Below are 26419 nucleotides of genomic sequence, written 5' to 3'. Positions count from 1 at the left end.
CCAAACTGTGGTACGTGTATCCCCGGGGGTACGGGAAGAGTTTGATGGGAGTACACGTTGCACCGGAGTTTGGTGGGGATATGCAGTGCATTGTGCTTAGCTGCGCCTAATTCTACATTCTCATGAGTACAGGGGATACTCAGCGTTAAGAAAATTATAGAAGGGGTACACATATGTCAAAAGTTTGGGAAACATTGCTTAAACTATCCTCATTTTAAGTTTTTTTTCTTTGTGCTGCTCTGATTGGGTGTTTTCCTACTTAGTCTTCTACATTACTGATTCCATCATCTGCTTCATCATCCTCTGCTTTATTTATTCCAGTGTATTCTTTATTTCAGATATGGTATTTATTAATTCTTTTAAAAAATATAGAGAGAGGAATGGAGAAAGATAGAGATATAAAAACAACAATGATGAGAGAGAATCATTGATTGGCTGCCTCTTGCACACCCCTTATGGGATATTGAGTGTGCAATCCAGGCATTGGCCTTACTCAGGAATCTAACTGTGACCTCTTGGTTCATGGGTTGACCCTGAGCCACTGAATCACATTGGCTGGGCACATTATTTCTGATTGGACATTTTTTATGGTTTCTATATCCTTCTACATGCTATTGAGCATCCTTATAATCATTATTCTGAAGTCTATATCTGATAAATTGCTTACCTCTACTTTATTTATCTCTTCTTTTGGATAATCCTCTTATTCCTTCATTTGCGGCTTATTTCTTTGTCTCTTCATTTTGTCTCTTTGTTTGTGTTTGTTTCTGTGTATTAGGTAGATCTGCTACACTTCCCAGTCTTGGTAGGGTGGCCTTATGTAGTAGATGATCTGTGGGACCCGGTGGTGCAGTCTACCTGAACATCAAGACTTTGTAGTCTAAGAATGTCCTTTGCATGCCTTATCTGGGCCCTTCTGTTGTAATTGAGTCTTGATTGCTATTGGCCCATTTATGCATGGGCTCATCTCTTAGGCTGGCTAACAGTGAAGCTCAACCCCAACACAGTGTGTAGGCTTCTGTGCAGGGGCTGATCACACGAAATGGAATTTGCCTCAGCAGGTTTTGGTGCCTGCCAATATCTCCCTGTGGATATTCTGCTTGTGAAACTTATTGGATCCTGCTCTGTTGTTGTCTGAAGCTGGCCAATTGGTGTATTGGTTCTGGGCCTCCTTAGAGGGACTCTGGTGCAGGACAATGTCAGAAACTCTGTGATTGGCCCTGAACAACCTGTTTGGCGATATAAGTGATCCACAGCTTGTAGCTCTCTCTGCTGGGCCTTTGTATATGTGGAAAGGACTAAGCTATGTACCAAGGTGTGCTTTTACTAGCCCCGGGCCCAGGAACAGGTCAGGCAAAGAATCAAAGCACTGAGGGTTCTGCCTCTGCCTTCAGGATGTCTTTTAGTCTCTGTCACTTAATGTCCAGCTGTAGTCTTCAGTAGGGAGTAAGCTCCACAGGGTGGGGCGAGAGGAATTCAGTAGGTGGGGCAATTGCTTCTCCCAGGCTAATGCTGCATGGATGGGAAAGGCCTGAAAAGATGGCTTCTACCATATGAAGCAGTGACTCAGCACAGGGATCTTTGTGGCTGTACCCTCAGCTCTCTCCCTAATGCCACCAAACCAAGACTCTCCTCACACAGCTCTAGTTCACCCTGCCCTCCTTCTGCTGGAGCCCCATGTGAGTGGCTGCAAATGAAATTTTGAGTGATGGCCCTTTAAGTGGGTGCCTGCATTTCCAGCTATCTTTCCCTGGCAGACTGAAATCCTATTGCTTTTCACAGCCAGATGTTATATGGGCACCTTTACCAGTTTGCCTAGTTTGGGTGAACCCCCCACAGATGAGTTATTTTTCTAGAACTTCAGCTGCTGCCTGTGAGCCCCTTTTGTGCCTCCATGCTTCCTGCCAGTTTTTATGTGGCTCCTCTTATTTTCCTTAAAAAAAAAAAAAATTAAAAAAAATTGATTTCAGAAAGGAGGTGGGGGGAGGGAGAGAGAGAAAGAGAGAGAATGAGAATGAGAGAGAACCACTGATCAGCTGCCTCCTGCACACCTCACACTAGGGATTGAGCCCACAACCTTATGCCCCAATCGGAAATCAAACCATGACCTCCTGGTTTATAGGTCAATCCTCAACCACAGCCATGCTGGCTGGGCTGTGGCTTCCTTTTATAAGGTTTCTCTCCAGCTAGTCTTAAGTTGGTTATTCAGGATGATTTTTTTTTGTATTTTAGTTGCAAATCCAGTTTGGCTTCCACCTAATCTGCCACCATCTTGGAATCTGGATCTGTTCATTTCTGATAGAAAAGTGTTAAAGTCTTCAATATAATAGTCAATTAATCTATTTTTCCTTGTACTTATTCCAGTTTTGGCCTCACATATTTCAGTGCTCTGTTATTAGGTACATGCACATTAAGGATTGTTGTGTCTTCTTGAATAATGATCCCTTTATTATTATGTAATGCCCTTCTTTGTTTCTGATAACTTTTTTTTTTGTTTTTAAGTTTGTTCTGTCTGAAATTAATGTTGATAACATTGTTTCTTTTGATTAGTGTTAGCACAGTATATCTTTCTTCATCCATATACTTTTATTCTGTATGTGTTTTTATATTTAAAGTGGGTTTCTTGTAGACAACATATACTTGGGACTTAGTTTTGATCCACTCTGGCAATCTCTGTCTTCAACTTTTCCCTTACCATTAGAATTTTTCTTTTTCTCTGTCATATGTATTTGTTGTTATGTATAGTTTACTGAGTACTTATTAAGTGGCAGGCACTAGGGATAGAGAAGAAGTTAGGCCAAATTCCTGCCCCATTCAGTTTGCATGCTAGGGTGGTTATAGAAAATGAACACATAAAGAAAGACATAATTTCAGAAAATGCTAAGAAAGGAGTAATGTGTGGTTCTAACATATCTTCTTGGGCAAGATTATAACTAACTTGAAGATTGCATTCTAAAAGTTGTAAATATTTAAAAGTTATGAATCAAGGTAAATCTTTGGTGCAGTCTTAGTTTCCACTCTTCATCCTGAGTTCCCTGAAGCCTGCATTCTCAAGACCCAGGGGCTAAAAGAGCTGCTCTCTTCTCTGGCCAGCCTTTCCACTTGCTAGTCTGATTAAGTAGCATGGGTTTGTTGGGGCAGGGCAGGAATAATTGGGTGGTACTTAGATCCATTTTCAACTTCTGTAGTTGGATTTCATTTCCTTTAACTACAAAGATTAAGGGAAATGTATCACTCTCAGTCATCCCAGTCCTGTCCAATCCCCAGAAATATGGTACAGAGAGGTTGACCTCTTCAGTTCCTTGCTCTTCTAACTCAGGACTTCTAAGTTCTTTCCCATATTGCACTACCCAGAAGAGAGCAGAGAGGGGATGCAGGTATCTGGGAAACCAGTGTAGGCAATCACTTTGGTGGATTTGGGCAGCCACCTTTAACTGGTTAAAGTTTTTATAAGTAGTCACTCTTTGTAGTAGTTCTTGGGCACGAGTTGTGGTAATTTTCTCCTTTTTCCGCATGTACATATGGGGGCACTCTCAGTTTTTCATCCTTTGGCTTGCACTTCTTCAGCTAGCACTTCTCTTTTATAATTCCCATTTGTGTAATTGCTTACTGAACTTTCAAGCTTTCTTACAAGGCTGAAAGGGGAAAAAGTCTTGGTCTTAGTGATTGTAACAGAGGTTTTTCTTGTCCAGGTTTAAGGGTGATACTGGATTGAGAATGGAGGTGACCATAGACTACTCTTTTACATGCCTCTTTGACACTCCTTAACCTGCTACTTCTGAATCCTCCTAGTCCCCAACTCTATTTGTTTTAATTTGTAAATTTGTTTAATTTGGTAAACCAAATTGGTATTCCTTGGAATACCTACATCTGAAAAGTAACTTCAAAATGAAAATGAACATTTTCCCAAGACTTTTTGTAAGATTTTAAGTAGCAATGAGTAATCTTCCAAGCCTTAAAAAGCTTACCCAAACACCCTCCCTACACCAAAACATAAAAAGGAAAACTATATATTAATACAATCTTGTACATTTGAATACTAGCTTAAAAGTTATATTCTATTTTTCTCTGAACAGGTGTGAAAGTTGTGTGGATTTACTATTTGTGAGAGGAGCTGGAAACTGTCCTGAATGTGGCATTCCTCTTAGAAAGAGCAATTTTAGGGTACAACTCTTTGAAGATCCAACTGTTGACAAGGAGGTTGAGATTCGAAAAAAAGTTCTAAAAATGTAAGTATTAGTGCTTGAATGATCCGTTCCACAAAGAGGATTTTTAAAATAATTATTTCAGTAATTGAGATAATTATTTCCAGATAGAAATGTGGACAGTTTGGCAAGTATAAATCCATTAATGTATTTGTTCAACAAACATTAAGTTTTTAGAGAACTCAAATATTAATTATCTAGCCTTTAATAGAGAAGAGTAGATTCTCTTGATTGATGGCTTCACAATTCATTTATCTGCCATTTTTACTTTAATTTAGTTAACAAAATATATATTGAGTATCTACTATGTGCAAACACTGCATTCTACATATTAGGCTCTAGGTATAGAATGAGTAAGATAGCTCCTCTCAAAAGCATGGTAACATAGGATAATATAGAAGTAGACAATTTAAAATAGGTAAACAAAAAAATTGAATTATAAATTGAGGAAAATGCTGTGAAGTTAATGGCTGAGTGTTGATGTGGGTCAGTGATATCATATAAGGCCTGAGGGGGTAACATTTAAATTGAGGTCTGAAGGCCATTAGAAAAAATCATATGCTAGCTATGATTTATTTTGATATATAGGATGTCCCCCAAAATATATACACACTTTGAATTATTATAAAGTCACTGTTTATTAACATATAGATTTTCAAAATTTAAAACAACCTATATAAATGAATAATTTTTTTTGTCAATGCCTGTTTTCAAATTGATGACCGTTCTGGTTCAGGCACTGCTGATAATATGAAGCAATGAAATCATTTCGTTTGGTATTAGTGCGCTCTCATTTCATCAACTTTTGCCAGTTTTGACCTGTAAACATTATCTTTTATGCATTTCTATGAAAAAGTCTAATGGATAAATTTTCTTGTTCAAAGCTTAGTCTAGCTTCACCCATTATTTCAAATCAGTTAAATCGGAAAAGGAGTGAAAATTAAATGAGTTATCCACTATTAAAGTTTGTATATATTTTTTGGGGGATACAGGCTGTCCCCCAAAAATGTATACACACTGAATAATTATAAAGGCAGTGTTTGTACTTAAACTGTGTTTTCAAAGTTCCAGGAGCATTTTAGGATGAATTTTTTTTTGTTCAAAGCTTTGGCTGGTAAAAACAAACAAACATCAATTGAGCTATCAGCTGTTAAAGTGTGTGTACATGTTTTTGGGGCACCCTGTATATTTTTGTATATGTGTATATACCTATATATTCTTTTTCATTTATAGTTTATTTTTTACTCTTTATTAACAGCTTTGGGTTTCATTTTATTACAAGCTACCTTATTGTTTTGGAAGTTTAAAGAGTTAATATATATTTAATCTATTATTGTTTTGTTTTATTTATTTTGGTTTCAACCTTTGTCACCAGTGTTTTAGCAGCATCTTTCTAGGCACCTAACCAGTTTATCAATGCCCCAAGCTGCTCTTTTATTATTTGGATTACTTCTAGGAAATACTCTCTCTTAGATTCTTGTTTTTTTCTTTTTCTTATCATTAATGCCTATGGTTTTCCAATTCTTCAGAGGTATCTATAATAATAAAAGGGTAATATGCTAATTAGACCAGACGTCTTCTGAACGTCATTCCAGATGTCTTTCCTGACAAAGCAAGGGCCAGAGGGAAGCCAGCCCAGGTCCCTGGTGCCTGCTTGTAGGCGGAGGAGGGAAGCCCAGATCCCAAGTGCCAGAGGGAAACCAGTGCCAGAAGCCAGGGGAAGGAAGGCCTTCTCTTGCACAAATTTTCATGCATTGGGCCTCTAGTATTAATATTTACAAAATTCTTCAGGCTATAACTGACATGAAAAATTGGACTGTATTTTTTGAATTAACTTTTAGCTTTCTGGAAATTAATGAATCTATAAGAAGTAAGCAATATGATTTCCAATTATAGGCTTGTTTAAGCTCATTTTCCATTCTTTCATGATTCAAGTTTCTTTTTCTTTCTCATGTAAGAAAGAGTTTGTGTTATAACACTTTCTCCTGATTCTACTTCTCTGTAGTCTAACAAATATAGTAGTAAGAACAACATTCTTGGTCTAGTCACAACCTGGTTATAAGAAAACAGTGTTTTATATAGTAAACAATCCTTTTCTATGTATCATGTATGAATTAAGTAAGAATAAACAAAATAATTAGATAATATTGAAAGCAAGTGATATGTGATATGTTAATTTTTCTTTCTCTTATAGATACAATAAAAGAGAAGAAGACTTTCCTAGTCTAAGAGAATATAATGATTTCCTGGAAGAAGTAGAAGAAATTGGTTAGTTTTTTATTGCTTATACTTTTGGTGTTCTAATGTGTGCATTTATCTTTCGGATGCCAAGGAGAACATTTAAAAACTCTTAACAAGTTTTATTGTGATACCTGATATTTAACTAATTATTCCCTGTTGCACTTAACCATGTTTGTTATGTGAAGGCATACTTAAGTAAAGGATATACTTAAGTAATAAATATTTTATCTTAGGAAAAATATGACAAATACCACTTTTTACCTGGGAAGGAAGGCTGTATCTGTACATGCCATCTATATGTTGGTGATGTATTAGAGTAAACAAAAGGAAAGAATATTCAGATGAAAAAAAAATCCAGGATTTTTAATAACTATGTCCATGGTGACTAAAGCCATATGTTGTTTATCATTTATACTTCTGTGATACAGTAGTTTCAAAACACTTTGAAGTAGTTGACTAAGTGGAATTCTTTTATTTAGTATTATTCTAGAATTAGAGGTTAAAGTAATCTTAGTGCCTTTTATTTCTGTTATGATTAGTTAAAAGGATGTTTTAATTAAAAGAAAATATTATTTTTGTTTTTTTAAATAAGATTTCAGAGGTGTTAAAAAGTCTGTACGTAGTTGTATATCAGTTAAAAACTAATGTTTTGGAGGAACCAAGATGGTGGCCTAAGTAAATGCCTGTACTTGTTGCCTTCCACAACCGTATAAAAATTACAACTAAAATACAGAACTACAATCATCCAGAACTGCGGGAAAGCTGGCTGAGTGGAAGTACTGCAACTAGAGAAGTAAAGAAGAAAGCACACTGAATTGGTAGGAGGTGCAGGTGCACGGAATGGGCTGGGGTGGTCCAGCACCAGGGTGTACCGCTTTTTAAATCAGGAGGGAGATTGCCTCTTTGGAGGCCGCCTGGAGGAACAAGGAGTCCCAGCCCTACACCAGATCCCCAACCCAGGGTTCAGATCTGGGGAAAGAACTCCCTACGGGCAGTAAGAACTACAGACTGTAACAACCAGTGTGGATTGGGCCTGAGTGACACACAGGCTGCTAGAGACCCAGCTCCTCCTCCTAAAAGGCCCGTACCATGAACTGGATTTACCAGCTCCCACTTGCTCTGAGCTCCGGGCCTTCCTTCCCCTGGCTGCCAGCACTGCCTTCAGTCTGGACCGGAGCCACCTTTCCACCTTCCCATGCTGCCCAGAGGCCCGGAGTGGCTGGGGCGGTGTGGAATGCCTGTGTCATTGCTATGGCGATGGCGCAAGCGTCCTGCCCCACCCCTAGTTGCTCCCTGCGTGTGTATGCAAATTAACCTGGCATCTTTGTTGGGTTAGTTTGCATACTCCTGATTGGCTGGTGGGTGTCACGAAGATACGGTCAATTTGCAACTTATTCTGATTAGTGTAGATTTTCTGAACTTCAGTTCAATTTTGCAAATATTAACTGTTCTATGTGAATTGCTTCACTTGCTGGAGTTATGATTTTTTGCCTTCAGTAAATTCAGACTCTAAAGGGGGAGATAATTATGTAAACTAATTACTATAATGTGAAAGTAAGAATTTATAAAGTGTTATGGAATACAGATAAAACAGTTGCACATTTAGGAAATACAGTTATAGTTCGATCTTAAAAGATGAATAGGAGTTTAACAGGTAGAAAGAGGATGGGAGAACCTTTATAGCAAAAACAAAGTCACGGGAGATACAGGGTTTTGAGCATATTGGAGAATAAGCATGTAATCTGCTATAGGTAGCTAGAACTGGTGAATGACTAGAAATGAGGCTTGAAAAACAGACTAGGCTGTCAGCTAAGCTTTCAGGGTAAGAATTTATTCTATGACCAGTAGTGAGCCAATGGGACAGTGTTGTAGTAGTATGGAATAATGACAGGAGATACTCAAGGCTTGGTAATAATTTTTAAAAGACCATTCCAATAATTTGGATGAGAAATCATCAGAGCTTGGAGTAGGTAGCAGGGGTGATAGATAAAGGGGGTGTTTTAGAGATAGAATATTCCAGGGACTAATTTGATGTAAGAATGAGCAGGAAGGGTAAATTAGAATAATCTGACCTTGAGCAGTTGTATGGTATTCATCAGGAAAATAAAAGCTGGAGAATAGGCAGTATTTCTTTTTGTTTTATTTTGTTGGGTGGAAAGTATAGAAATGAAGGATATACTAGTTTAGCCTTTTTAGGGTGTGGCTCCACCATTAGTTGTGTGTCATTCTGATTGTTGTATACATAAACTTCCTTTAAAAATCTTGTTTCAAGGGCTGTTTACATTGTCTTTTATTTTGCTTTCAAAGATGATTAGTTAGGCCTGGCTGGTGTGGCTCTGTGGTTAAGCATCTACCCTCTCCCTCCACCTCTTACTCCCAAATAAAAGTTCACAGGGTTTGATTCCTCCTCAGGGCACTTGCTGGGCTACAGGCTCTATCCTCATTAGGGGGTATGCAGGAGGCAGCTGGTTGATGATGTTTCTCTCTCATTGATGTTTCTATCTCTTTATCCCTTTCCCTTCCTCTCTCTAAAATTCATTAAAAATATATTTTTAAAAAAAAGATGATTAGTTAGATGTTTGCTATATCTGTATTGGCTATCTCTGTGTTAATCAAAAGTATAAAATGTTAATTTTTAAATTGAATTTATTGGGGTGGGTGACATTGATTAATAAAGTTATGTAGGTTTCAAGTGTACTATTCTATAATACATCATCTGAACATTGTATTGTTTGTTCACCACCCAAAGTCAGGTCTCCCTTCGTCACCATTTATCCCTCCTTTACTCTTTTCTACCTCCCTTTCTCCTCTGGTAATCACCATACTTAAAATGTTTATGGGAACTTCTAAGTGCCTGATTGAGCTGTGTTTATACTATTCATATAATAATTTTTATAACTCTAAGAGAAATAGACTTTTTATCTCTATTTTATATATGGAAACAAGGTGGAGAGGGTTTAAGTATTGTGCCCAAGATTACATTGCTAGTAAATAATGGTACCAAAGTTTAAACATAAGTTTTCCTGACTCTCAGAGACCATGAAAGTGCTTGGTAGTATTTGAGAGTAGTTACTAGTGTTGAATCTAAAACATTGATTGTCGATTGGTGGAATAGTGGGAAATAAGAGGGAAAAAAGTATAGATTGTAGCCATATTTTGAAGGCTCTTATGTTTGAACTTGATCTTATAAGTAGAAGGGTTTCCTTTAAGATGCTAAGGCCTAGAGTGAGTAATAGAGTTGTTAGTTTGGCTAAGGAATCAGTGTTTGAGAATTTATAAATGGGGGATTGGTCATTTTATGTAAATTTCATTGTGAAGAAAAAATTTTAAATACTAGAATTTGAATAATTGCGTAAAATTGAAGGGCACACATGAAGATGAACTTTCTTATAGCATTAACAATAGTTTCTTTTCTGTGGTTATGACAATCTAAGCATAAAAATTCTTGTTCTTTTTGGCCCCAGGGATTATCTCAAAGGTTTGTTCTTAGTTTCATAATAAACAGATTATTCTTTTAGTTCAGGGTATTGCTTATTTTGAAAGGGTGAGAAAGTCCTAAGGGCTTTAATTATAAATTTTGGATGTCAAAAAGACTTGAAAATTGTACTTAAATAACATTAAATCTTTCAGAAAATACAATAGGATTTTGTTGGCTTTTAATACTTGACTAAAAGCAGGTCAACATCTGAGCTACACCAGTATTCAGATAAAAGGACAAATGATTGTATAGAAATTTATCTCCTATTTCTTTTTCTTTAAGGCTATTATACCAACCTGATTCATTGTAGCATGAATGAAACTTGCTTCATTTGAAAAGTTTTTAAAATCCACTTTTGTGAAGTTTTTGTTCTTGTTTTTAAAGGAAGAGATTTGTATTATTTATGATTATGATTCACATCTGTTATATTGCTATTAACTTTGCTTTCTAAATTAAAAATGAAATAAATTGGTTATTTTAGTTTATTAGAATTCATCAAAGTTTTTAATAAGCATAAATGAAAGAAATGATATATAAACAGATAATTTAACTTAGAATTTCACTTCACCTATTTCTGGGTTCTACTAAATGAAAAGTTTAAATCATTTGTACACTGTCTAGCTTTCTGGTAAAGTGATTTTTTATCTTTTACTAGAGGCCCAGTGCATGAATTTATGCATGGGTGGGGTCCTTTGTGAGGTCCCTCAGCCTGGCTGGCAATCAGGGCCTATAGCGGGGATGGGGGCTGCTGGCCTGGGGGAGAAACTAAGGGAGGTTGGCTGATGTGGGGGAGGGACTGTGGAAGGGGCCTGGCCAGTTGTAGGAGGTGGGCTGGCTGAGGGAGGTTGGCTGTGGGAGCACACTGACCACCAGGGGGCAGCTCCTGCAATGAGCGTCTGCCCCTGGTGGTCAGTGTGCATTATAGCAACCATTTGACTGGTTGTTTGGTCGCAAAGGCTTTTATATATTCTAGAGGCCTAGTGCACGAATTCGTGCATCAGTGGGGTCCCTTGGCTTGGCCCGCAGGATCCGCCAGTTTTGGCCCTCCGACATCTGGCCTAGGGGATATCCAAGGGCTGAAACTGGCCCTCCAACATCGCCCAAAGGGTCCTGGATTGCGAGAGGGTGCAGGCCAGGCCAAGGGATCCCAGTGGTGCAGGATTGGGGCCGGGGAGCGATTTGAGAGGTTGGCAAGCCTGGGAGGGACCGTGTGAGGGTTCCAGGGCATGTCTGGCAAATCTCGCTCAGTCCTGATCAGCTGGACCTCAGCAGCAAGCTAACCTACTGGTCGATTGTCTGCTCCCTGGTGGTCAATGCACGTCATAGCGAGTGGTTGAGCGGCCTTAGCGTATCATTAGCATATTATGCTTTGATTGGTTGAACGAACAGCCTGATGACTGGACACTTAGCATATTAGGCTTTTATTATACATTCTAGTTGAGTTCAACATAGGATATCGATTTGATTACCTTTTCTTCTCAGTAGATTCATAACATAAGAAACCAAATTTATTTTTGTAATTTTACATCTGCTTATTATGCCAACTGTGTCATTCAATTCTGTAATTATAAAGGTCATTTTAATTTAATCTATAAAAATAATTGTATATGTTTGCATTGGTTTATTTCTTTTTTTCTTTTCATGATAAGTCAACAAATATTTCTTGAGCTCTTAACAAATGGGAAAGTTTTCCCCACCTCCATTTTTAATAGATTTTATTTTTTAGATCAGTTTTACAATAGATTCATAGCAAAATTTAGCAAAGAATACAGAATTCTTACATACACCCAGCTTCACATATGCAGAGACTCCTTCACTGTAAGCATCTCGCACCAGAGTGGTAAATTTATTATAGTTGATGAACCCACATTGATATATAATTATCATCCAAAGTCCATAGTACACATTAGGGTTTATTCTTGGTGGTGTACATTGTATGGGTTTTGTATAATATTTTATGTATAAGAGAGTATATATTCACCAATATAGCCTTAACATTCTCTGTGTTTTTTGCCTTTTGTCCCTCTTTTCCTCCTTCCATCCAATGCCTGGCAAAAACTTTCTTTTACTGTCTCCATAATTTTGTTTTCTTCAGTGTGTCATATAGTTGGAGTCATACTGTATGTAGTTTTCTCAAGTTACCTTCTTTTGCTTAGTAATATATATTTAAGGTTTCCCCATGTCTTTTCATGGATTGATATTCATTTCTTTTTCATGCTTGAATAATATCCCCTTTTCTGTATGTACTACGTCATTTATTCATTCACCTACTGAAGGACACCTTGGTTGCTTCCATGTTTTGGTAATTATGAGTAAAACTGTTGTGAATATTTGTGTGCAGGTTTTTGTGTAGACAAAGTTTTTAATACCATTGGATAAATACCAAAGCATGCAATTATGGGATTGTACTGTCTTCGCAAAGTGGCTATACCATCTTATATTCTCACTGCAATGAATCAGGATTCTTTTTGTTCAGCATCCTTGCCAGCAGTTGTTGTTATTAGTATTTTGGATTTTGGCTATCCTAATGGGTGTGTACTGGAAGTTTTTAATTTAAGTACTGGGAGTGTTAAAGACATATCAGACCTAGTATCTGCCCACAAGTAACACTGTAGGTCAAATAGATGTGTACATTGAAAATAATTATAAGTACAACCAGAATGATGTTAGATAATGTATTGTGGGCATTTGGGGATGGAGAGATTGTACCTGCAAAGTGAATTATAAGGGAGACCTGGGGATTATATTGGGTATAGAAAGATGAGCCAGATATGGATATCCACAATTGTTCTGGGTTAAGATTGGTACTAAGAAGGGCCCTTTGATCGTGGGCATGGAGGTAGGAAAGTGTTGAGCAGAGGAATAGCTGAACTAGACTGAAAGTGGTTTTTAGGCATTGAGAGAAGCAATACAACTAATATTATAGATAAGGTTCAGGCTTTGGAATCAGCATACGTTAAAATCCTGGTTCCAACATTTATTAGCTGTATACGTTGGTCATAGTTAATATATTAATAGCTTATTTGTAAAGTGTACCTATCTCATAAGGTTATTAGGAGGGTTAACATGATGTAATTAGGTAAAATGCTGGATATATTACAATAATAGTACCAGTCATATGTATTGTATTTCATAGATGTTTGATACACACACAAAAACATATACAAGTGTACTACAGAGTGTATTCCTTAAGCAACATTTTGAGAAGGAATTCATTCAAGCAGACAAAAGAAGGAAAGCCACACTGGTTGGAATTCCTGGGTCTCTCCTTTGCTTCTCTCTCCCACCTTGCTTCTTGAAGAGGATATGAGGAATCTGCAGAACTCACAAAGCACAGAGGGAAAAGGAATTTGAGAGATTAAGATTAATTTTTTTTCAAGGCATTATAGATACAGAAGCAACGAGTGAACTTAGTGACTCATGACTGAATAACATAATCATAACTTTATTTTATGATAGAAGGGTTAATTGGTAGTTGATTCCATTAAAAGGAAGGACAGTTTCTTTAATAAGCATTAAAAAAAAAAACTAGCACAGTGCTAAATTTTATTTAATGAATAGCACAAGGATACTTTTTGATTTGCTATTATGACTTGACTAGAGGCCCAGTGCATGAAATTTGTGTGGGGGGGGGGGGGCGGGAAGGAATGGACGGACTCAGCCTGTGCCCTCTCACAATCCAGGACCCCTTTGGTAGGGTCCTTAGGCCTGGCTGGCGATCATGGCCTGTTGGAGCTTTCCTTCCCCTGGCTGCCAGCAGCTGGCCCTGCCCCTGCCACTGCCACTGCCACTGCTTGCCATCTGTGTGGCACTGTCCCATTCTTCCGCACCACTTGTCACCTCCTTCTGCAGGCAACAGGCATGGGGTGCAATCACTTGGTTGACCTGGGCCTCCCTCTGCAGGGTGATCGCTGGCCTGCCCCACACACCCACCACAGTGTTGCTGGCTGGTGGCCTAGGCCTTCCTCTTTGTGACAATTGATCGTAGAGTCCGCCCACCTCACTCCACTAATCGCATCGCACCTGCCTTGGCTGGCCTGGTGTTAGTGCGTGTCATAGCATGGTGGCCCAGAAGGTCGTCCGGACAGTTCTGCTGTTTGGTTGTTAGTCGATTTGCATATTACGCTTTTATTATTATAGATTACATAGTGTTTTGTATTAGTATTCTAATTTCATTTGTGTAGGAGTGACCTCCCTATTAAAACTGTCTTTGAAAACAGGAAATATGCTCACAATGTTTGGAATCTATTATAATAGATAATAATTAAATTATTTTCTCCTTTCCTTCTTTCTCTTATGTCTGGATGATATAGAGATTGTATTAAATATGACCATTGACTGCAAGATGAAGTACAAAGTAATGAATGCTATGTAAACTTCATGGAAAAGTATTTGGGTAGACCCTTAAATATTGAGTATATTTTCAGTAGTAAGGAAGGGTGATCAGGAATGCTAGAAAGAATAGTGTGATGAAAGGAATTGGAGCAGGAAGTGTGGGGACATTTGGGAAATGCAGAGTTTTCTAGTTTCAAGAGTGGCCTTTATAAAGGAGAGATAAAAGAATAGTTATAGCCAGATTGTTAGTTTGGGTTATAGCCAGTAGTCGTAGCCAGAAATGTTCTGAATTCTAAATGTTGTTTTTTTTTCCCTAGTAAAATAAGGGATGGCAGACAATGGTAGAGGTAGGAGGTGATATGAGTATGCTTCAGAAATATAGTGTGGCATAATTGTATATTATGGATGGGATTAGGATATAGGGTAAGATGCAAAGATCCCGGAGAAAGGAAGTTAAGTCAGAGATTATTATAAATTATTCAAGGAGAAATTAGATCCTGTTTTGGTCATCTGTCAGGGCAGTTTTAAAGAGACTTTGGTGACAGAATCTGTAGGATTTGGCAAATGTTGCTTGTAGAATGCAAAGGAGAGTGGATTAATTTAATGAAGTGTTAAGATTTGGCATTTTAGCATGATAGTCCCATCATTAACAGATAAAGAATTTACAAGAAGGAGCAAATTTGAATGTAATTATGTGTTTGGTTTTCTAAAATGTACTTTGAGTTAGTGTCAACAATTCCTGGCATTTATTTGTTTGAAACTGGGAAGTGATGAGATTGCCCAAAGAACATTGAGTGAGGAAAGAGTGCAAAAAACAGAATCATATGGCTTAGAGAACAAGAGCCAGAGATTAAAACAAATGAGTACTTTGAGTAGTAGTAGGAAGATTAGAAGAATATATTAGCAAATCAATCAAGAGAATGAAGTGCCTGAGGGGAAAAAAAAGGGAACAAAGTATTAAGTAGGCATAGATGTTGAGGATGGTGGAGGTTGTGATTTGATGGCTTAGTGGATGGCCGGTTAAGTACAGACAGTATGTTGTGAGTGGTTGGAAAAGGTTATAGAATCAGACCATATCATCTAATGGATCGCAATTGCCTTTGTGAAGGCCAATGCTAGTTTGGAGCCACCTTTTCTGTTTTGTGTTGGGGTCAAAATATGACTTATGGAGAATGCCCTACATTGCATCCTCGCTAGATTCCCAGGTTTACCACAATTATTACTTTTCTACTTTGTGATTAAAAAAAAAAAAAGATGGAAAGGTAGCTAGAGGGCTATTATTTCTCATTTTCTTTGTTTCTCCCAGAGTTATTAAATTGTATATAATAAAATTGAGAATTGCTTTTATTTTTGTACATACCTAAATGAGCCTGAATTTTCAACATTGATTATGATAAATTGATGTTCTGAAGTAAGTTGGCCTTTTGGGGAAATAAAAAAAATGGATGAGATTGGTCTTTTGAGTATGTTTGATGGTCTTAATAAAGTCGGTAGCCTTGTGTTGGGCCTCCAGTATTTTTAAATTTGATAGGACTCTAGAATCCCAAAATCTAGAAACTATATGAGATGATTGTTAGTTAAAAGAAGGAGTGAGATGGGGAAGGAACTTGTAGGAACACAAAATATATTTAGGGCAGATCAAACCTTTTTATAGGATAAACAGCAGGAAGCAGTGGTTAGTAATTGGAGAAGGGGTAGAAAGACTAATAATGGATAGAGAAAGATTACAGAGGAAGCCAAGGGAGATCTGAATTGAATTATGGAACAGGAGAGTCTAAATGATTTGGATCCTTCTTGACAGGTTGGTGCAAATATTGGGGTGGTACTTTATAATGTGAACTTATATATGCCAAAGAGGTGTTCTTCTTATTCAGAGTATTATAGCAACCTTTTGAGATATATATATATATATATATACATATATATATATATACACACACACACACACACACACACACACACACACACACATATATATATATATATATAAACTTTGAAGGTATAAAGGCATTTATAATTCAAATTATTTTGAGTTGGAATTTTAAACAGGCAGATTTAATTAACAGAAAATTTATCAACTATGGTAACATTTCAGCAGCTTCTCTTACCAAATTATTTCAATTTTAAGTTTTGGTGCCAGTTTATCCTTTACATTGTCTATTAAGTTTCAACTCCTGTTTATTTCATATTTTTCCAGAGCTAGAATAGATAGAAAATAATTCAAGTTTGTGACTCTCCATGTTAGAGACCACTAGAATGTCAATAAAACCTGTTTTTTAAAAATATAAATTATATATAAGTATATGATTTTTAAACTCCTTTTGGGTTTTTTTTGTTTTGTTTCTGGACCACAGCTTCTTTTGACTATTGACTCTAACCAGTACAGTAAATTCCAGACTTATTCTTTTTTTCTTTAAAAGTTTTAAGCATTCCGCCGGGACCGGTTTGACTCAGTGGATAGAGCATCGGCCTGCGGACTGAAAGGTCCCTGGTTCGATTCCGATTCCGGTAAAGGGCATGTACCTTGGTTGCGGGCACATCCCCAGTAGGGGGTGTGCAAGAGGCAGCTGGTTGATGTTTCTCTCTCATCAACATTTCTATTATAACTCTCTGTCCCTCTCAATTCCTCTCTGTGTAAAATCAATAAAATATATTAAAAATAAATAAATAAATAAATAAATAAATAAAAGTTTTAAGCATTCTTTTATATGCTTTTAAAGTTAAAGTGGGGACTATAAAAATCAAATTTAATATGGTTATGGCACAAACATATTTTGTGAAGTCTGACACATCCCTTATATTTGGCTCAGAAAACATAATTGCTGAACTATTAGTCTAGTCTTTAAAATAGATAGTAGATAATAAGATATAAACAGAGCTATAAGGAGTGATAACCTGATTGAATTAAGTTACCGTGAAAATTTGTTTTTTACATATGCAAGATATATACTAAAAGTATATTTCATGTCGTTTCCTTTTTGTTGTAGTTTTCAACTTGACCAACAATGTGGATTTGGACAATACCAAAAAGAAAATGGAGATATACCAAAAGGAAAACAAAGATGTCATTCAGAAAAACAAATTAAAGCTGGTTAGTTGCTAAGTATTTTCTTGTTCTTTTATTTTAGAAATGAATGCTTCTACATAATCTTTAAAAAAGCTATTATTCTCTAAAAGTAATATTTGTAAAGAATTTAGCTGAAATTTAGACCAGAAATACTAATAAATGTGTATCTATATCTATAACAATAAAAGTGTAATATGCTAATTAGACCAGATGTCCTTCCGGATGTCCTTCTGGACAAACCATCTGGGGGAAGCTGGGGCTACAAGGGCCAAGGCATGCTGTGGCGGCTGTGAAGGCTGAGCCCCTGGCACGAATTATGTGCATTGGCCCTCTAATAAGCATATACCAGTAAGTAGGAGGCACATTTTACTATAGCAAAAACAATTTTGGTGGGATTATTAAAATATATTCTTTAATGTTAAAAGAATTGTATGCATGCAGAGATTTAATTGTCTAGCTTATGCAGTTTAGTACAACTTGGCTTTCTAGTTTTGGGGGAAAGAGTTAATTATTTTTGAGGTACTTAATTAGGAATTTGTAATTATCGGTAAAACTGGAAAAAGTATATTCAGATCACATAGCTTGTATTTTTATCTTGAGTTAGAGGACTTCCTCCTTATAGATGAAGCCTTCAAGTGGTACCTGGGACATGGACTAACTTACATGGCTAATGTCTTTTTACTAAACTGAGGTAGCAACTTGCCTTTCCTGTTTCTGTGAATGCTGAAGTCTCACTGTTGCAGAAGCAACAGAGTTGTATCAAAGAAGAAAAGAAAAAGGCAATCTCTTGCATGATTAGGCTCATAAAATGACCCATTTCTGCCATAGAGAAACTATTACTGAGTTGTCTGCTAAGGATATCTTATGTTTCATGGAGCTGTTACCTAACATCAATCAATGTGAGTGTGAGAAACTGAATAAAGGAGTTTTAATATTGAAATAGAGTATTAGTGAAGATTAACTTAATTTTTACTTTCACTTTTCTGGATTCTCATGAGCAGGAGAGATTGCAGTGAAGAATGTGTTTCAATTTAGCACAAAAGTATTTAGTTCAATAAACATTTGACCAATATCTGCTAGGCTATGTTGTACAAAGATGAATAAGAACTCTATTTTCTAGGGATCAGGTAATTTCACTATATAATGTCATAAGCACATGGATCCCTAACCGATTCTGGGAAAATTCGGAAAGGTATTCCAGGCAAGGTCATGCTTATGAAGCCTTGAAGGACAAGTAGAATTTAGCAAGATGAAAAAGATGGGACAAGGGTGAGGGAAAGGAGGCTGCCACAAGAAAGTTCCAGGCAGAATGAAGTCATGAGCAAAGGTAAGAAAGCATGGATAATCACGGAGAGTTCTAGGAGTTGTCTATAGTTCTGTATTGCCAAAACTCGAGAGAGAGAGAGAGAGAGAGAGAGAGAGAGAGAGAGAGAGAGAGAGAGAGAGAGAGAGAGAGAGAGGGAGGGGGGGGGGGAGGGGGAGGGGGAGGGGGATGGAGGGGAAGAGGAAGAGGAAGAAGAAGGAGAGAAGAGAGAAGAGAGAGAGAGAGAAAATAGAGTCTACCAGTTCCTCATTACCAAAGCTGATAAACTCTTTATTAGTCTGAATCTCATTTGGCCTGTAGTCAATATTTGTTTCATGACTTGTTTCTTGGTGTTGAAACTTTTCCTTAACTTTTCTGGCGCTTCTAGTCATCTTTCTAAATTCTCCTCCTTATCTTACTGTTCTCACTTTTCTCTTTCATCCTCTTTATAGACTTCTCTTTCCTTCCTGTCTCTTAAACACAGTCTCATTTAGTGCTTCTCTTTATGATTACTCTTTACCCGATTACTCTCAAATGTTTCCGCAGTCCATTAGTTTTCTCCTGAGCTCCTAGGATTATATTATGTAATATGCTCATATATCTATAAATGGTAAATAGACATTTCTTTTTGGATGTATTCTGGGCAGTTGTAATTCAGCATTCCAGAACTGAACATTTTAATCTTCACAGTCACTTATTTCTCCTATTATGTCCTTTTTCCACTTGTTCAAGGCATATCTGCTCAGTCTTCATGTTGGTCTCTCCTTATCATTTTTCTTTAAAAAAAATGTTTTTATAGATTTCAGAGGGGAAGGGAGAGGGAGAAAGAGAGAGAAACATTAATGAGGAAAGATAATCATTGATTGGCTGCCTCCGATAAAACCCCACACTGTGGATCAAGCCTGCAACACAGGCATGTGCCCTGTCCGGGAATTGAACCTGGGACCTCCTGGTTCATAGTTCAATGCTCAACCATTGAACCATGCCTGCCGGGCTCTCCTTATCATTTTTCAAACCTAATTCCCCTTCTGATTTTATCATTATTTAGGGCCCTCATAATTTCTTACCTGGGTTATTGAAATATTTTTTTAATTAGTCTTCCTGTCTTTAGTTTTGAACCCCATTGAGACATCTTTCTAAATTCATTCAAATTTTCTTATCTTACCACTTGCCTTAGTGTGGCACAAATTCCCTTAGTATGGTATGATAGACCTTTCATGTTCTGCTCTCTGCTTGCCTGTCTAGCTTTATCTAGAACTGTTTCCCATTTTCACACCTCATGATTTGGCCATAATAAGCAAACATTTCATCTTTATTCATGACTTTGCAGCTTTGTTTTTCTGTCTAAATGGCTATTCCACTCTCTAATGGGGGTAAATACCTATTGTCTGAAGTCTTAGCTCATCTTACATATAATAGTTTTTTAGGACTGTTGGAACAAATTACCACAAACAGGGCGGCTTATAGCAACAGGAATTTATTCCCTCACAATTTAGGAGGCTAGAAGTCTGGAATGAAGGTGTCATCAGGGCCATGTTCTTTCTGAAACCTCAGGGAAGTGTCCTTTTTTGCCTCTTCTAGTTTTTGGTGGTTGCCAGCAACCTTGGGCACCACTCTGATCTCTTCCTCTGTCTTCCCAAGACCTTCTCTTCTGCATGTACGTGTCCAGATTTCCAGTTGACCTTAACTTATTTACATCTGCAATGACCCTGTGTTGAAATAAGATCACATTTGCAGATACCAGGGATAAGGCTTCAATGTAAGGGAACCCTAGTGCACTGTTGGTGGGAATGCAGATTGGTGCAACCACTATGGAAAATAGTGAGAAGTTTCCTCAAAAAGCTAAAAATGGAACTATCTTATGACCCAGTGATTCCACTTCTGGGAATATATTTGAAGAAACCTGAAACACTAATTTGAAAGAATATATGCAACCCTGTATTCATTACATCATTAATTACAATAGCAAAGATATGGAAGCAACCCAATTGCCCAGCAGTAGATGAGTGGATAAAAGAGCTGTTAACCATATATACAATGGAATACTATTTGGCCATAAAAAGGAATGAAAACCTTTTTTTTTTTTTTTTTGCGACAGCATAGATGGACCTAGTAGGGTGTTATACTCAGTAAAATGAGTCAGAGAAGACAAATACCATATGGTTTCACTAATATGTGGACTCTAAAGAACAAAGCAAACAAGAAATCATGATTTCAGTAGTAGGAATTGCCAGAGGGAGTTTTCAGCTTTCTTCCTGGGGGAAACATTATGATGTTGAACCTCAAAGTGATTGAAATTTGATGCAGGGGAGCCCTTAAATATGGATGCTTCTCTTCTTAACTTTCCTAGGCCTCTCTGAACCCACTGATTTATATATCGGGATGCTTTTTTGGAATGCCATTGAACCACTGGACTCATTGTTCTAATTACTCTCCACACCATTTCTAATCTACTCCTGAGGTGCTTTCACACAGTATATTTCTGTGACTTTTTTATCTGCCAAAAGTCTGCAGCCATTCAAAAAGCAAGGAAGGAAGATATACTAATGGCCCAGGAGAGAGGCCACATGCCTTTCAGAAGTCCCAGAAGTATAAAATTTCAGCTAGTCTTTTGAAATGCTTGTCCTGGCAGGACCTGATAACTAGAGTGGGTATTTGAAGAAGATGGTTTGATTTCCACTGTGAGACACTATGAAAAAAAACACACAGATATTTAAAACGGGGGGAAAAAAAGACTTCAATGTATATTTTTTGGGGAAGTTTATTTTATGCATGAAATAAAAAAATCCAATATTGTTTTAAATTTTATCAATATATAAAAAAACCTAAGCGACCATCCGACCAATAGCCATGATGTGCAATGACCACTAGTGACTTGGCAGATGCTCAATGCAGGAGCTGCCAACCTGCAGTGACTTGGCAGCTGTGGTTCTTGGGTAACTCACTCGGAACCAGAGAGGAGGGAGCCTGATTCCAGGGTGCGACACCCAAGAACTGCTCTCTTGTAATCCAGGACCCCTTGGGGGATGTCTGAGAGCCAGTTTAGGCCTGATCCCAGCAGACTAGGCCAAGGGACATGAACTGGCCTCTAGTTTTACATAAAAGTATACTCTTGTTTGAGGTCTCTGTTAATTTTGATATTATGTTGGTGATCCCCAAACTTATAATGCTCCCTCTCCCCATTCTATATCTTGTGACTCAATGGTTGAGCATCAGCCTATGAACCAGGAGGTCTAAGTTCGATTCCCAGTTAGGGCACATGCCTGGGTTGTAGGCTCGATTTCCAATGAGGGGCTTGCAGGAGGCAGTGATCAATGATTCTCAAGATTGATGTTTCTATCACTATCTCCCTCTCCCTTCCTCTCTGAAATCAATAAAAATAAATTTAAAAGCACACACAACAAAACAAAACAAAACAACAAAAAACACTACAACATTTTAAAGAGTTAGAGTCAAAGTTTTAAAATAAAGCCATTGAGATTTGTCCTTTTATTTTTTATTCATAAGACTTAAAGAGGAAAGACTCGGTGTAATGCTGCATTAGGTATAGTATGAGTTAGGTTTGGGATAGATTTCAGAGCCTGTAAGTAATTAATACTTCTAAAGAACATTATAAAAGGTGAAGGAGTAGACCTGGAGTTAATTCTATGTAGATATTAGCTTTGAAATTAGAATTTTTCAGTCCATAAAGAGAACTCTTGACATTTACATGCCTTTATTAGAAAATAAATGCATTAAAAAAAACTTACCTTAATGAGTGGTGTTTTTTTGTTTGTTTGTTTGTTTTTTGTTTTTTTCTAGCATCAAAAAGTCTTATTTTAGCTTGGGAAAAACAGGCTAAGTGCTATGATAAGTTTTCATTATCTTTTATGTTTGAGAAATTGTTGCTATTAAATAAGCTAATCTTAAATAGAGTATGTCAGTTCATAGTTCTGTATAGAGATTGTCTGTTTGTTGTTTTATTTTTTATTTTGTTTTGTTTTTCTTGTTAAATCCCGTAAAATGAATGCTTGAAACTGTCTCTAATCATTATAAATAAATTAACCAATTATTAAGTACAGTTCCTGCAATTCTGCAACTTGCCTCAATGTACTTTGTTTAGGTGTTTGTTTAGCGAAGAAATAGTAATACATCCATATGAAATAAAATGAATTTTAGTTCCTTTAAAGTGGAATTGCTACACTATCTATATATATATATAAAGAGCTAGGATTGTAACATCCCAAATGACTGAAGGCTTGACTGAACGCCAGGCTGTGTGCATAGTAGGCAAGAGGGCTGAACTGCTGACCTCTCGGAGAGAAAGAGAGGTGGGGCTGATGAGCAGTGGCATTGGCTGCTGACAAGCCGGAAGAGAGAAGTAGAGTGATCAGATCCTGCTTCTGTCTTGGGGCCTTGCCAGCAACAAAGCCTCTCTGTCTCTCCCAGAGATCATCAGTTCAGCCCACTTGCCAGCAGCCTGGGGTGGCTGCTGATCAGCCCTGCCTTTATGATCAGGCAATGAGGCAGGTTGGGGGGAAAGGTAGGGGTAGTCAGGCTGGCAGAGGGGCAAGGTAGGGTGATTAGGCTGGCAGGGGGCAAGGTAGGGGCAATCAGGGCAGGAGGGGGGCAGGGTAGGGGTGATCAGGCCAGCAGGTAGAGGGGTTAGGAGTGATCAGGCAGGCAGGCATATGAGTGTTTAGGAGCCTGTTGTCCCAGATTGCAAGAGGGATGTCTAACTGCCGGTTTATGCCCGATCCCACTGGCAATCAGACATCCCCGGTTGGGTCCCAGATTGGAGAGGGTGCAGGCCAGGGTGAGGAACCCCCCTCCGTGCGCGAATTATGTGTACCATACCTCTAATTAAACAATGAGTGGCTACTGTGTTTTATGCTTCTAAAAAACCAAATCAGAATGTGGTATAGGATCGATTTTGGTTACTAAATTTATTCTATACCAAATGTTTCTGTTTTAGACTCAGGAACAGGAGGAACTGGAAGAAGCGTTAGAGGTAGAACGACAGGAAAATGAACAAAAAAGACTGTTTATACAAAAAGAAGAACAACTACAGCAAATTCTAAAAAGGAAGAATAAGCAGGCTCTTTTAGATGAACTGGTATGTATTAACACTAATTATAATAAAAAAATCGTTAGTCTTCGGGTTCGTGTTTCTTATTTATTATGCTGGATAATGGCATCTTAATGGCATTTCTGTAGTTTGTGCTGGTGTATTAAACTTTGATTTCTTTTAATTGCTCTAACCTTTAGTTGAGATATTGTTAGTTGAAGCAGCCTCCACCTTGTTTATCCCATGTAAGTTTCTGTTATTTCCTGCCTAAGGGCTACATGTAAATTTCTGTTTATATTGCCTAAGATGTTTTCTCCAAAGCCTTAATAAAAGGGGATGGCAGGGCCGGAGCAGTAGTAGTTCTCGACTACTGCCTGGCCCCCCATATCGCCAAGTTGAATTTCAAAAACAAAACAAAACAAAAACACTTTGATTTCTTTATTAAAAATTTTTTTTTACAATACCCATTTTATTTAAAAAGCGACAGTAATATAACTGACATAGTAATTCAACAACCTGTTAATAGATTGTTTGCATGTTTCTAAGCTTACTGTCTAAAACACTTTGTTTTCCAAGCATTTTTTTCTATATTAATACTGGTTTTCTAATAACTGGCTCATTTTAAATTGTTTCGGCTCCGGGCTGAGTTTCCTCCAGTTATTCTGTGAGAATTATATTTAATATTTTTGTGTGAAAAAGAATGAGAAGAAATAGTGATGTTTTGCAAGTTATTGATGTTTTCCTGCAATTAGTCCCTCTAGTTGTTGATATTGGTAGATAACAGCCATAATAATAACTAAATTTTATGAACTGTTTCATAGACTTCATATATTATTTGATGCTTTTTAATCCAGTGATATTGATAAACTCACAACTAGAAAATCATACGCTCTAGGAATGTCTTTTGTATTCTTCTCTTTCTTTTTTTAATCCACATAATTTTCATGAGGTCCTCAGTTTAGCTGATATACTGCTTGTTATTTTGTGATTGGGTAAATGTGTATGTGCCTATTTTCTACTGAGCTTTTTTGCCCAAAAGCACATAAGCCAGCTAACCAGGAATAAAAAGAAAAAGCAAGATTATTTAAATTAGAGAAAGGTAGGAAAGTAAAGGATAAGTAAGGATAAAGGCATTTTAATGAGGCTTAGAAAATGCTTATCATAAACCCTGTGTACTTTGAGTGCAATGTAAATTGGTTTTAAAAGTAAGGACAGAGGCATATTAATAGAATATGCATCCTAGCCAATTTGGTCCAGTGGAGAGAGCATTAGCCTACGGACTGACGGGTCCTGGGTTTGATTCCGTTCAAGGGCACATGCCCAGGTTTTTGTGCTCGATGCCTGGTAGGGAGCATCTCATCATTGATGTTTCTGTCTTTCCCTTTCCCTTCCTCTCTGAAATCAGTTAAGTTTTTTTTTTTTTAAATATAGCATTTTCCTTAGCAATTTCCATTAATTTTTCTTGAAACTATCATGTGGCAGATAAAGCTTTAACATGTGAAATGATACGGGTTGTGTTTTATAGTTTTTTGAGCCATATATTTTGTGAGAAATTAAAACCTTTAGTAAATCAACTAGTAAATATTGATGTTATAATTATTTATTGAAATATTCTTTCCCTCATCATTTTATTTTATTTATTTTTTAAACCTTTTTAAAAAACATATTTTATTGATTTTTTAGAGAGGAAGGGAGAGGGATAGAGAGTTAGAAACATCGATGAGAATCATCGATCAGCTGCCTCTTGCACACCCCCTACTGGGGATGTGCCCACAACCAAGGTACATGCCCTTGACCAGAATCGAACCTGGAACCTTTCAGTCTGCAGACTGATGCTCTATCCACTGAGCCAAACTGGTTTCGGCATCCCTTATCATTTTATTCAAAGAGGGACATACTTATCTTTGGTAATGCTGCTGCTGTATACACTTAATTGAATTAATAAATACAGAACTTAGACATAGGATGAAAATACACTTTAACTCCTATATATATAGATGTCTAACTGCCGGTATATATATATATATATATATATATATATAATTTAAATTCTTTATTGTTTAAAGTATTACATAAAACTCCCTTTCCTCCATTGACCTCTCCCCGACCTCAGCACATGTTCTCACCCCCTACTGTCTGTCCATTGGTCTTGCTCATATGCATGCATACAAGTCTTTGGTTGATCTCTTACCCCTTTACTCCCCAGCTTCTCTCATAGGTTGGATAGTCTGTTTGATGCTTCTATGACACTGATTCTATTTTTGTTCATCAATTTTTGTTCATTGTATTTCACAAATGGGTGAGATCATGTGATATTTATCTTTTCTCTGACTGGCTTATTTTGCTTAGCATAATGCCCTCTAGCTGTTGCAAATGGTAAGAATTCCTTCTCGTTTGCAGTAGTGTAGTATTCCATTGTGTAGATGTACCAAAGTTTTCTAATCCACTTGTCTGCTGAGGGGCACTTAGGCCGTCTCCAAATCTTAGCTAATGTAAATTGTGCTGCTCTGAACATAGGGGTGTATATATACTTACTGACTGGTGTTTCTGTTTTCTTGGGATATACTCCTAGAAGTGGAATTACTGGGTCAAATGGAAGTTCCATTTTTAATTTTTTGAGGAAAGGCCATACTGTTTTTGTTTTCCACTGTAGCTACACCAGTATGCATTCCCACCAGCAGGGCAAGAGTGTTCCTTTTGCTCTGCATCAGGCTCCAACACTTGTTTGTTGATCTGTTGATGA

The 26419-nt window shown here is 37.3% G+C and overlaps 1 protein-coding gene across 3 annotated transcripts in view; it reads left to right on the top strand.

Annotated features, from left to right (window-relative positions):
• MNAT1 (MNAT1 component of CDK activating kinase) overlaps positions 1–26419 on the top strand; it is a 154246-nt gene that overhangs the window by 41128 nt on the left and 86699 nt on the right. For all 3 annotated transcript variants that reach the window (XM_036434824.2, XM_036434833.2, XM_045580003.1), the window contains exons 2-5: positions 4077–4229; positions 6400–6473; positions 17247–17350; positions 23584–23724. In XM_036434824.2, the coding sequence (XP_036290717.1) occupies positions 4077–4229; positions 6400–6473; positions 17247–17350; positions 23584–23724 (472 nt within the window). The remainder of the gene's footprint in view (positions 1–4076; positions 4230–6399; positions 6474–17246; positions 17351–23583; positions 23725–26419) is intronic.

The sequence above is a fragment of the Pipistrellus kuhlii genome, unplaced genomic scaffold (assembly GCF_014108245.1).
Source record: "Pipistrellus kuhlii isolate mPipKuh1 unplaced genomic scaffold, mPipKuh1.p scaffold_m20_p_1, whole genome shotgun sequence".
Classification (NCBI taxonomy): Eukaryota; Metazoa; Chordata; class Mammalia; order Chiroptera; family Vespertilionidae; genus Pipistrellus; species Pipistrellus kuhlii.
The sequence above is the reverse complement of the archived record's forward strand: the minus strand, read 5'-3'. Positions and strand labels throughout refer to the sequence as shown.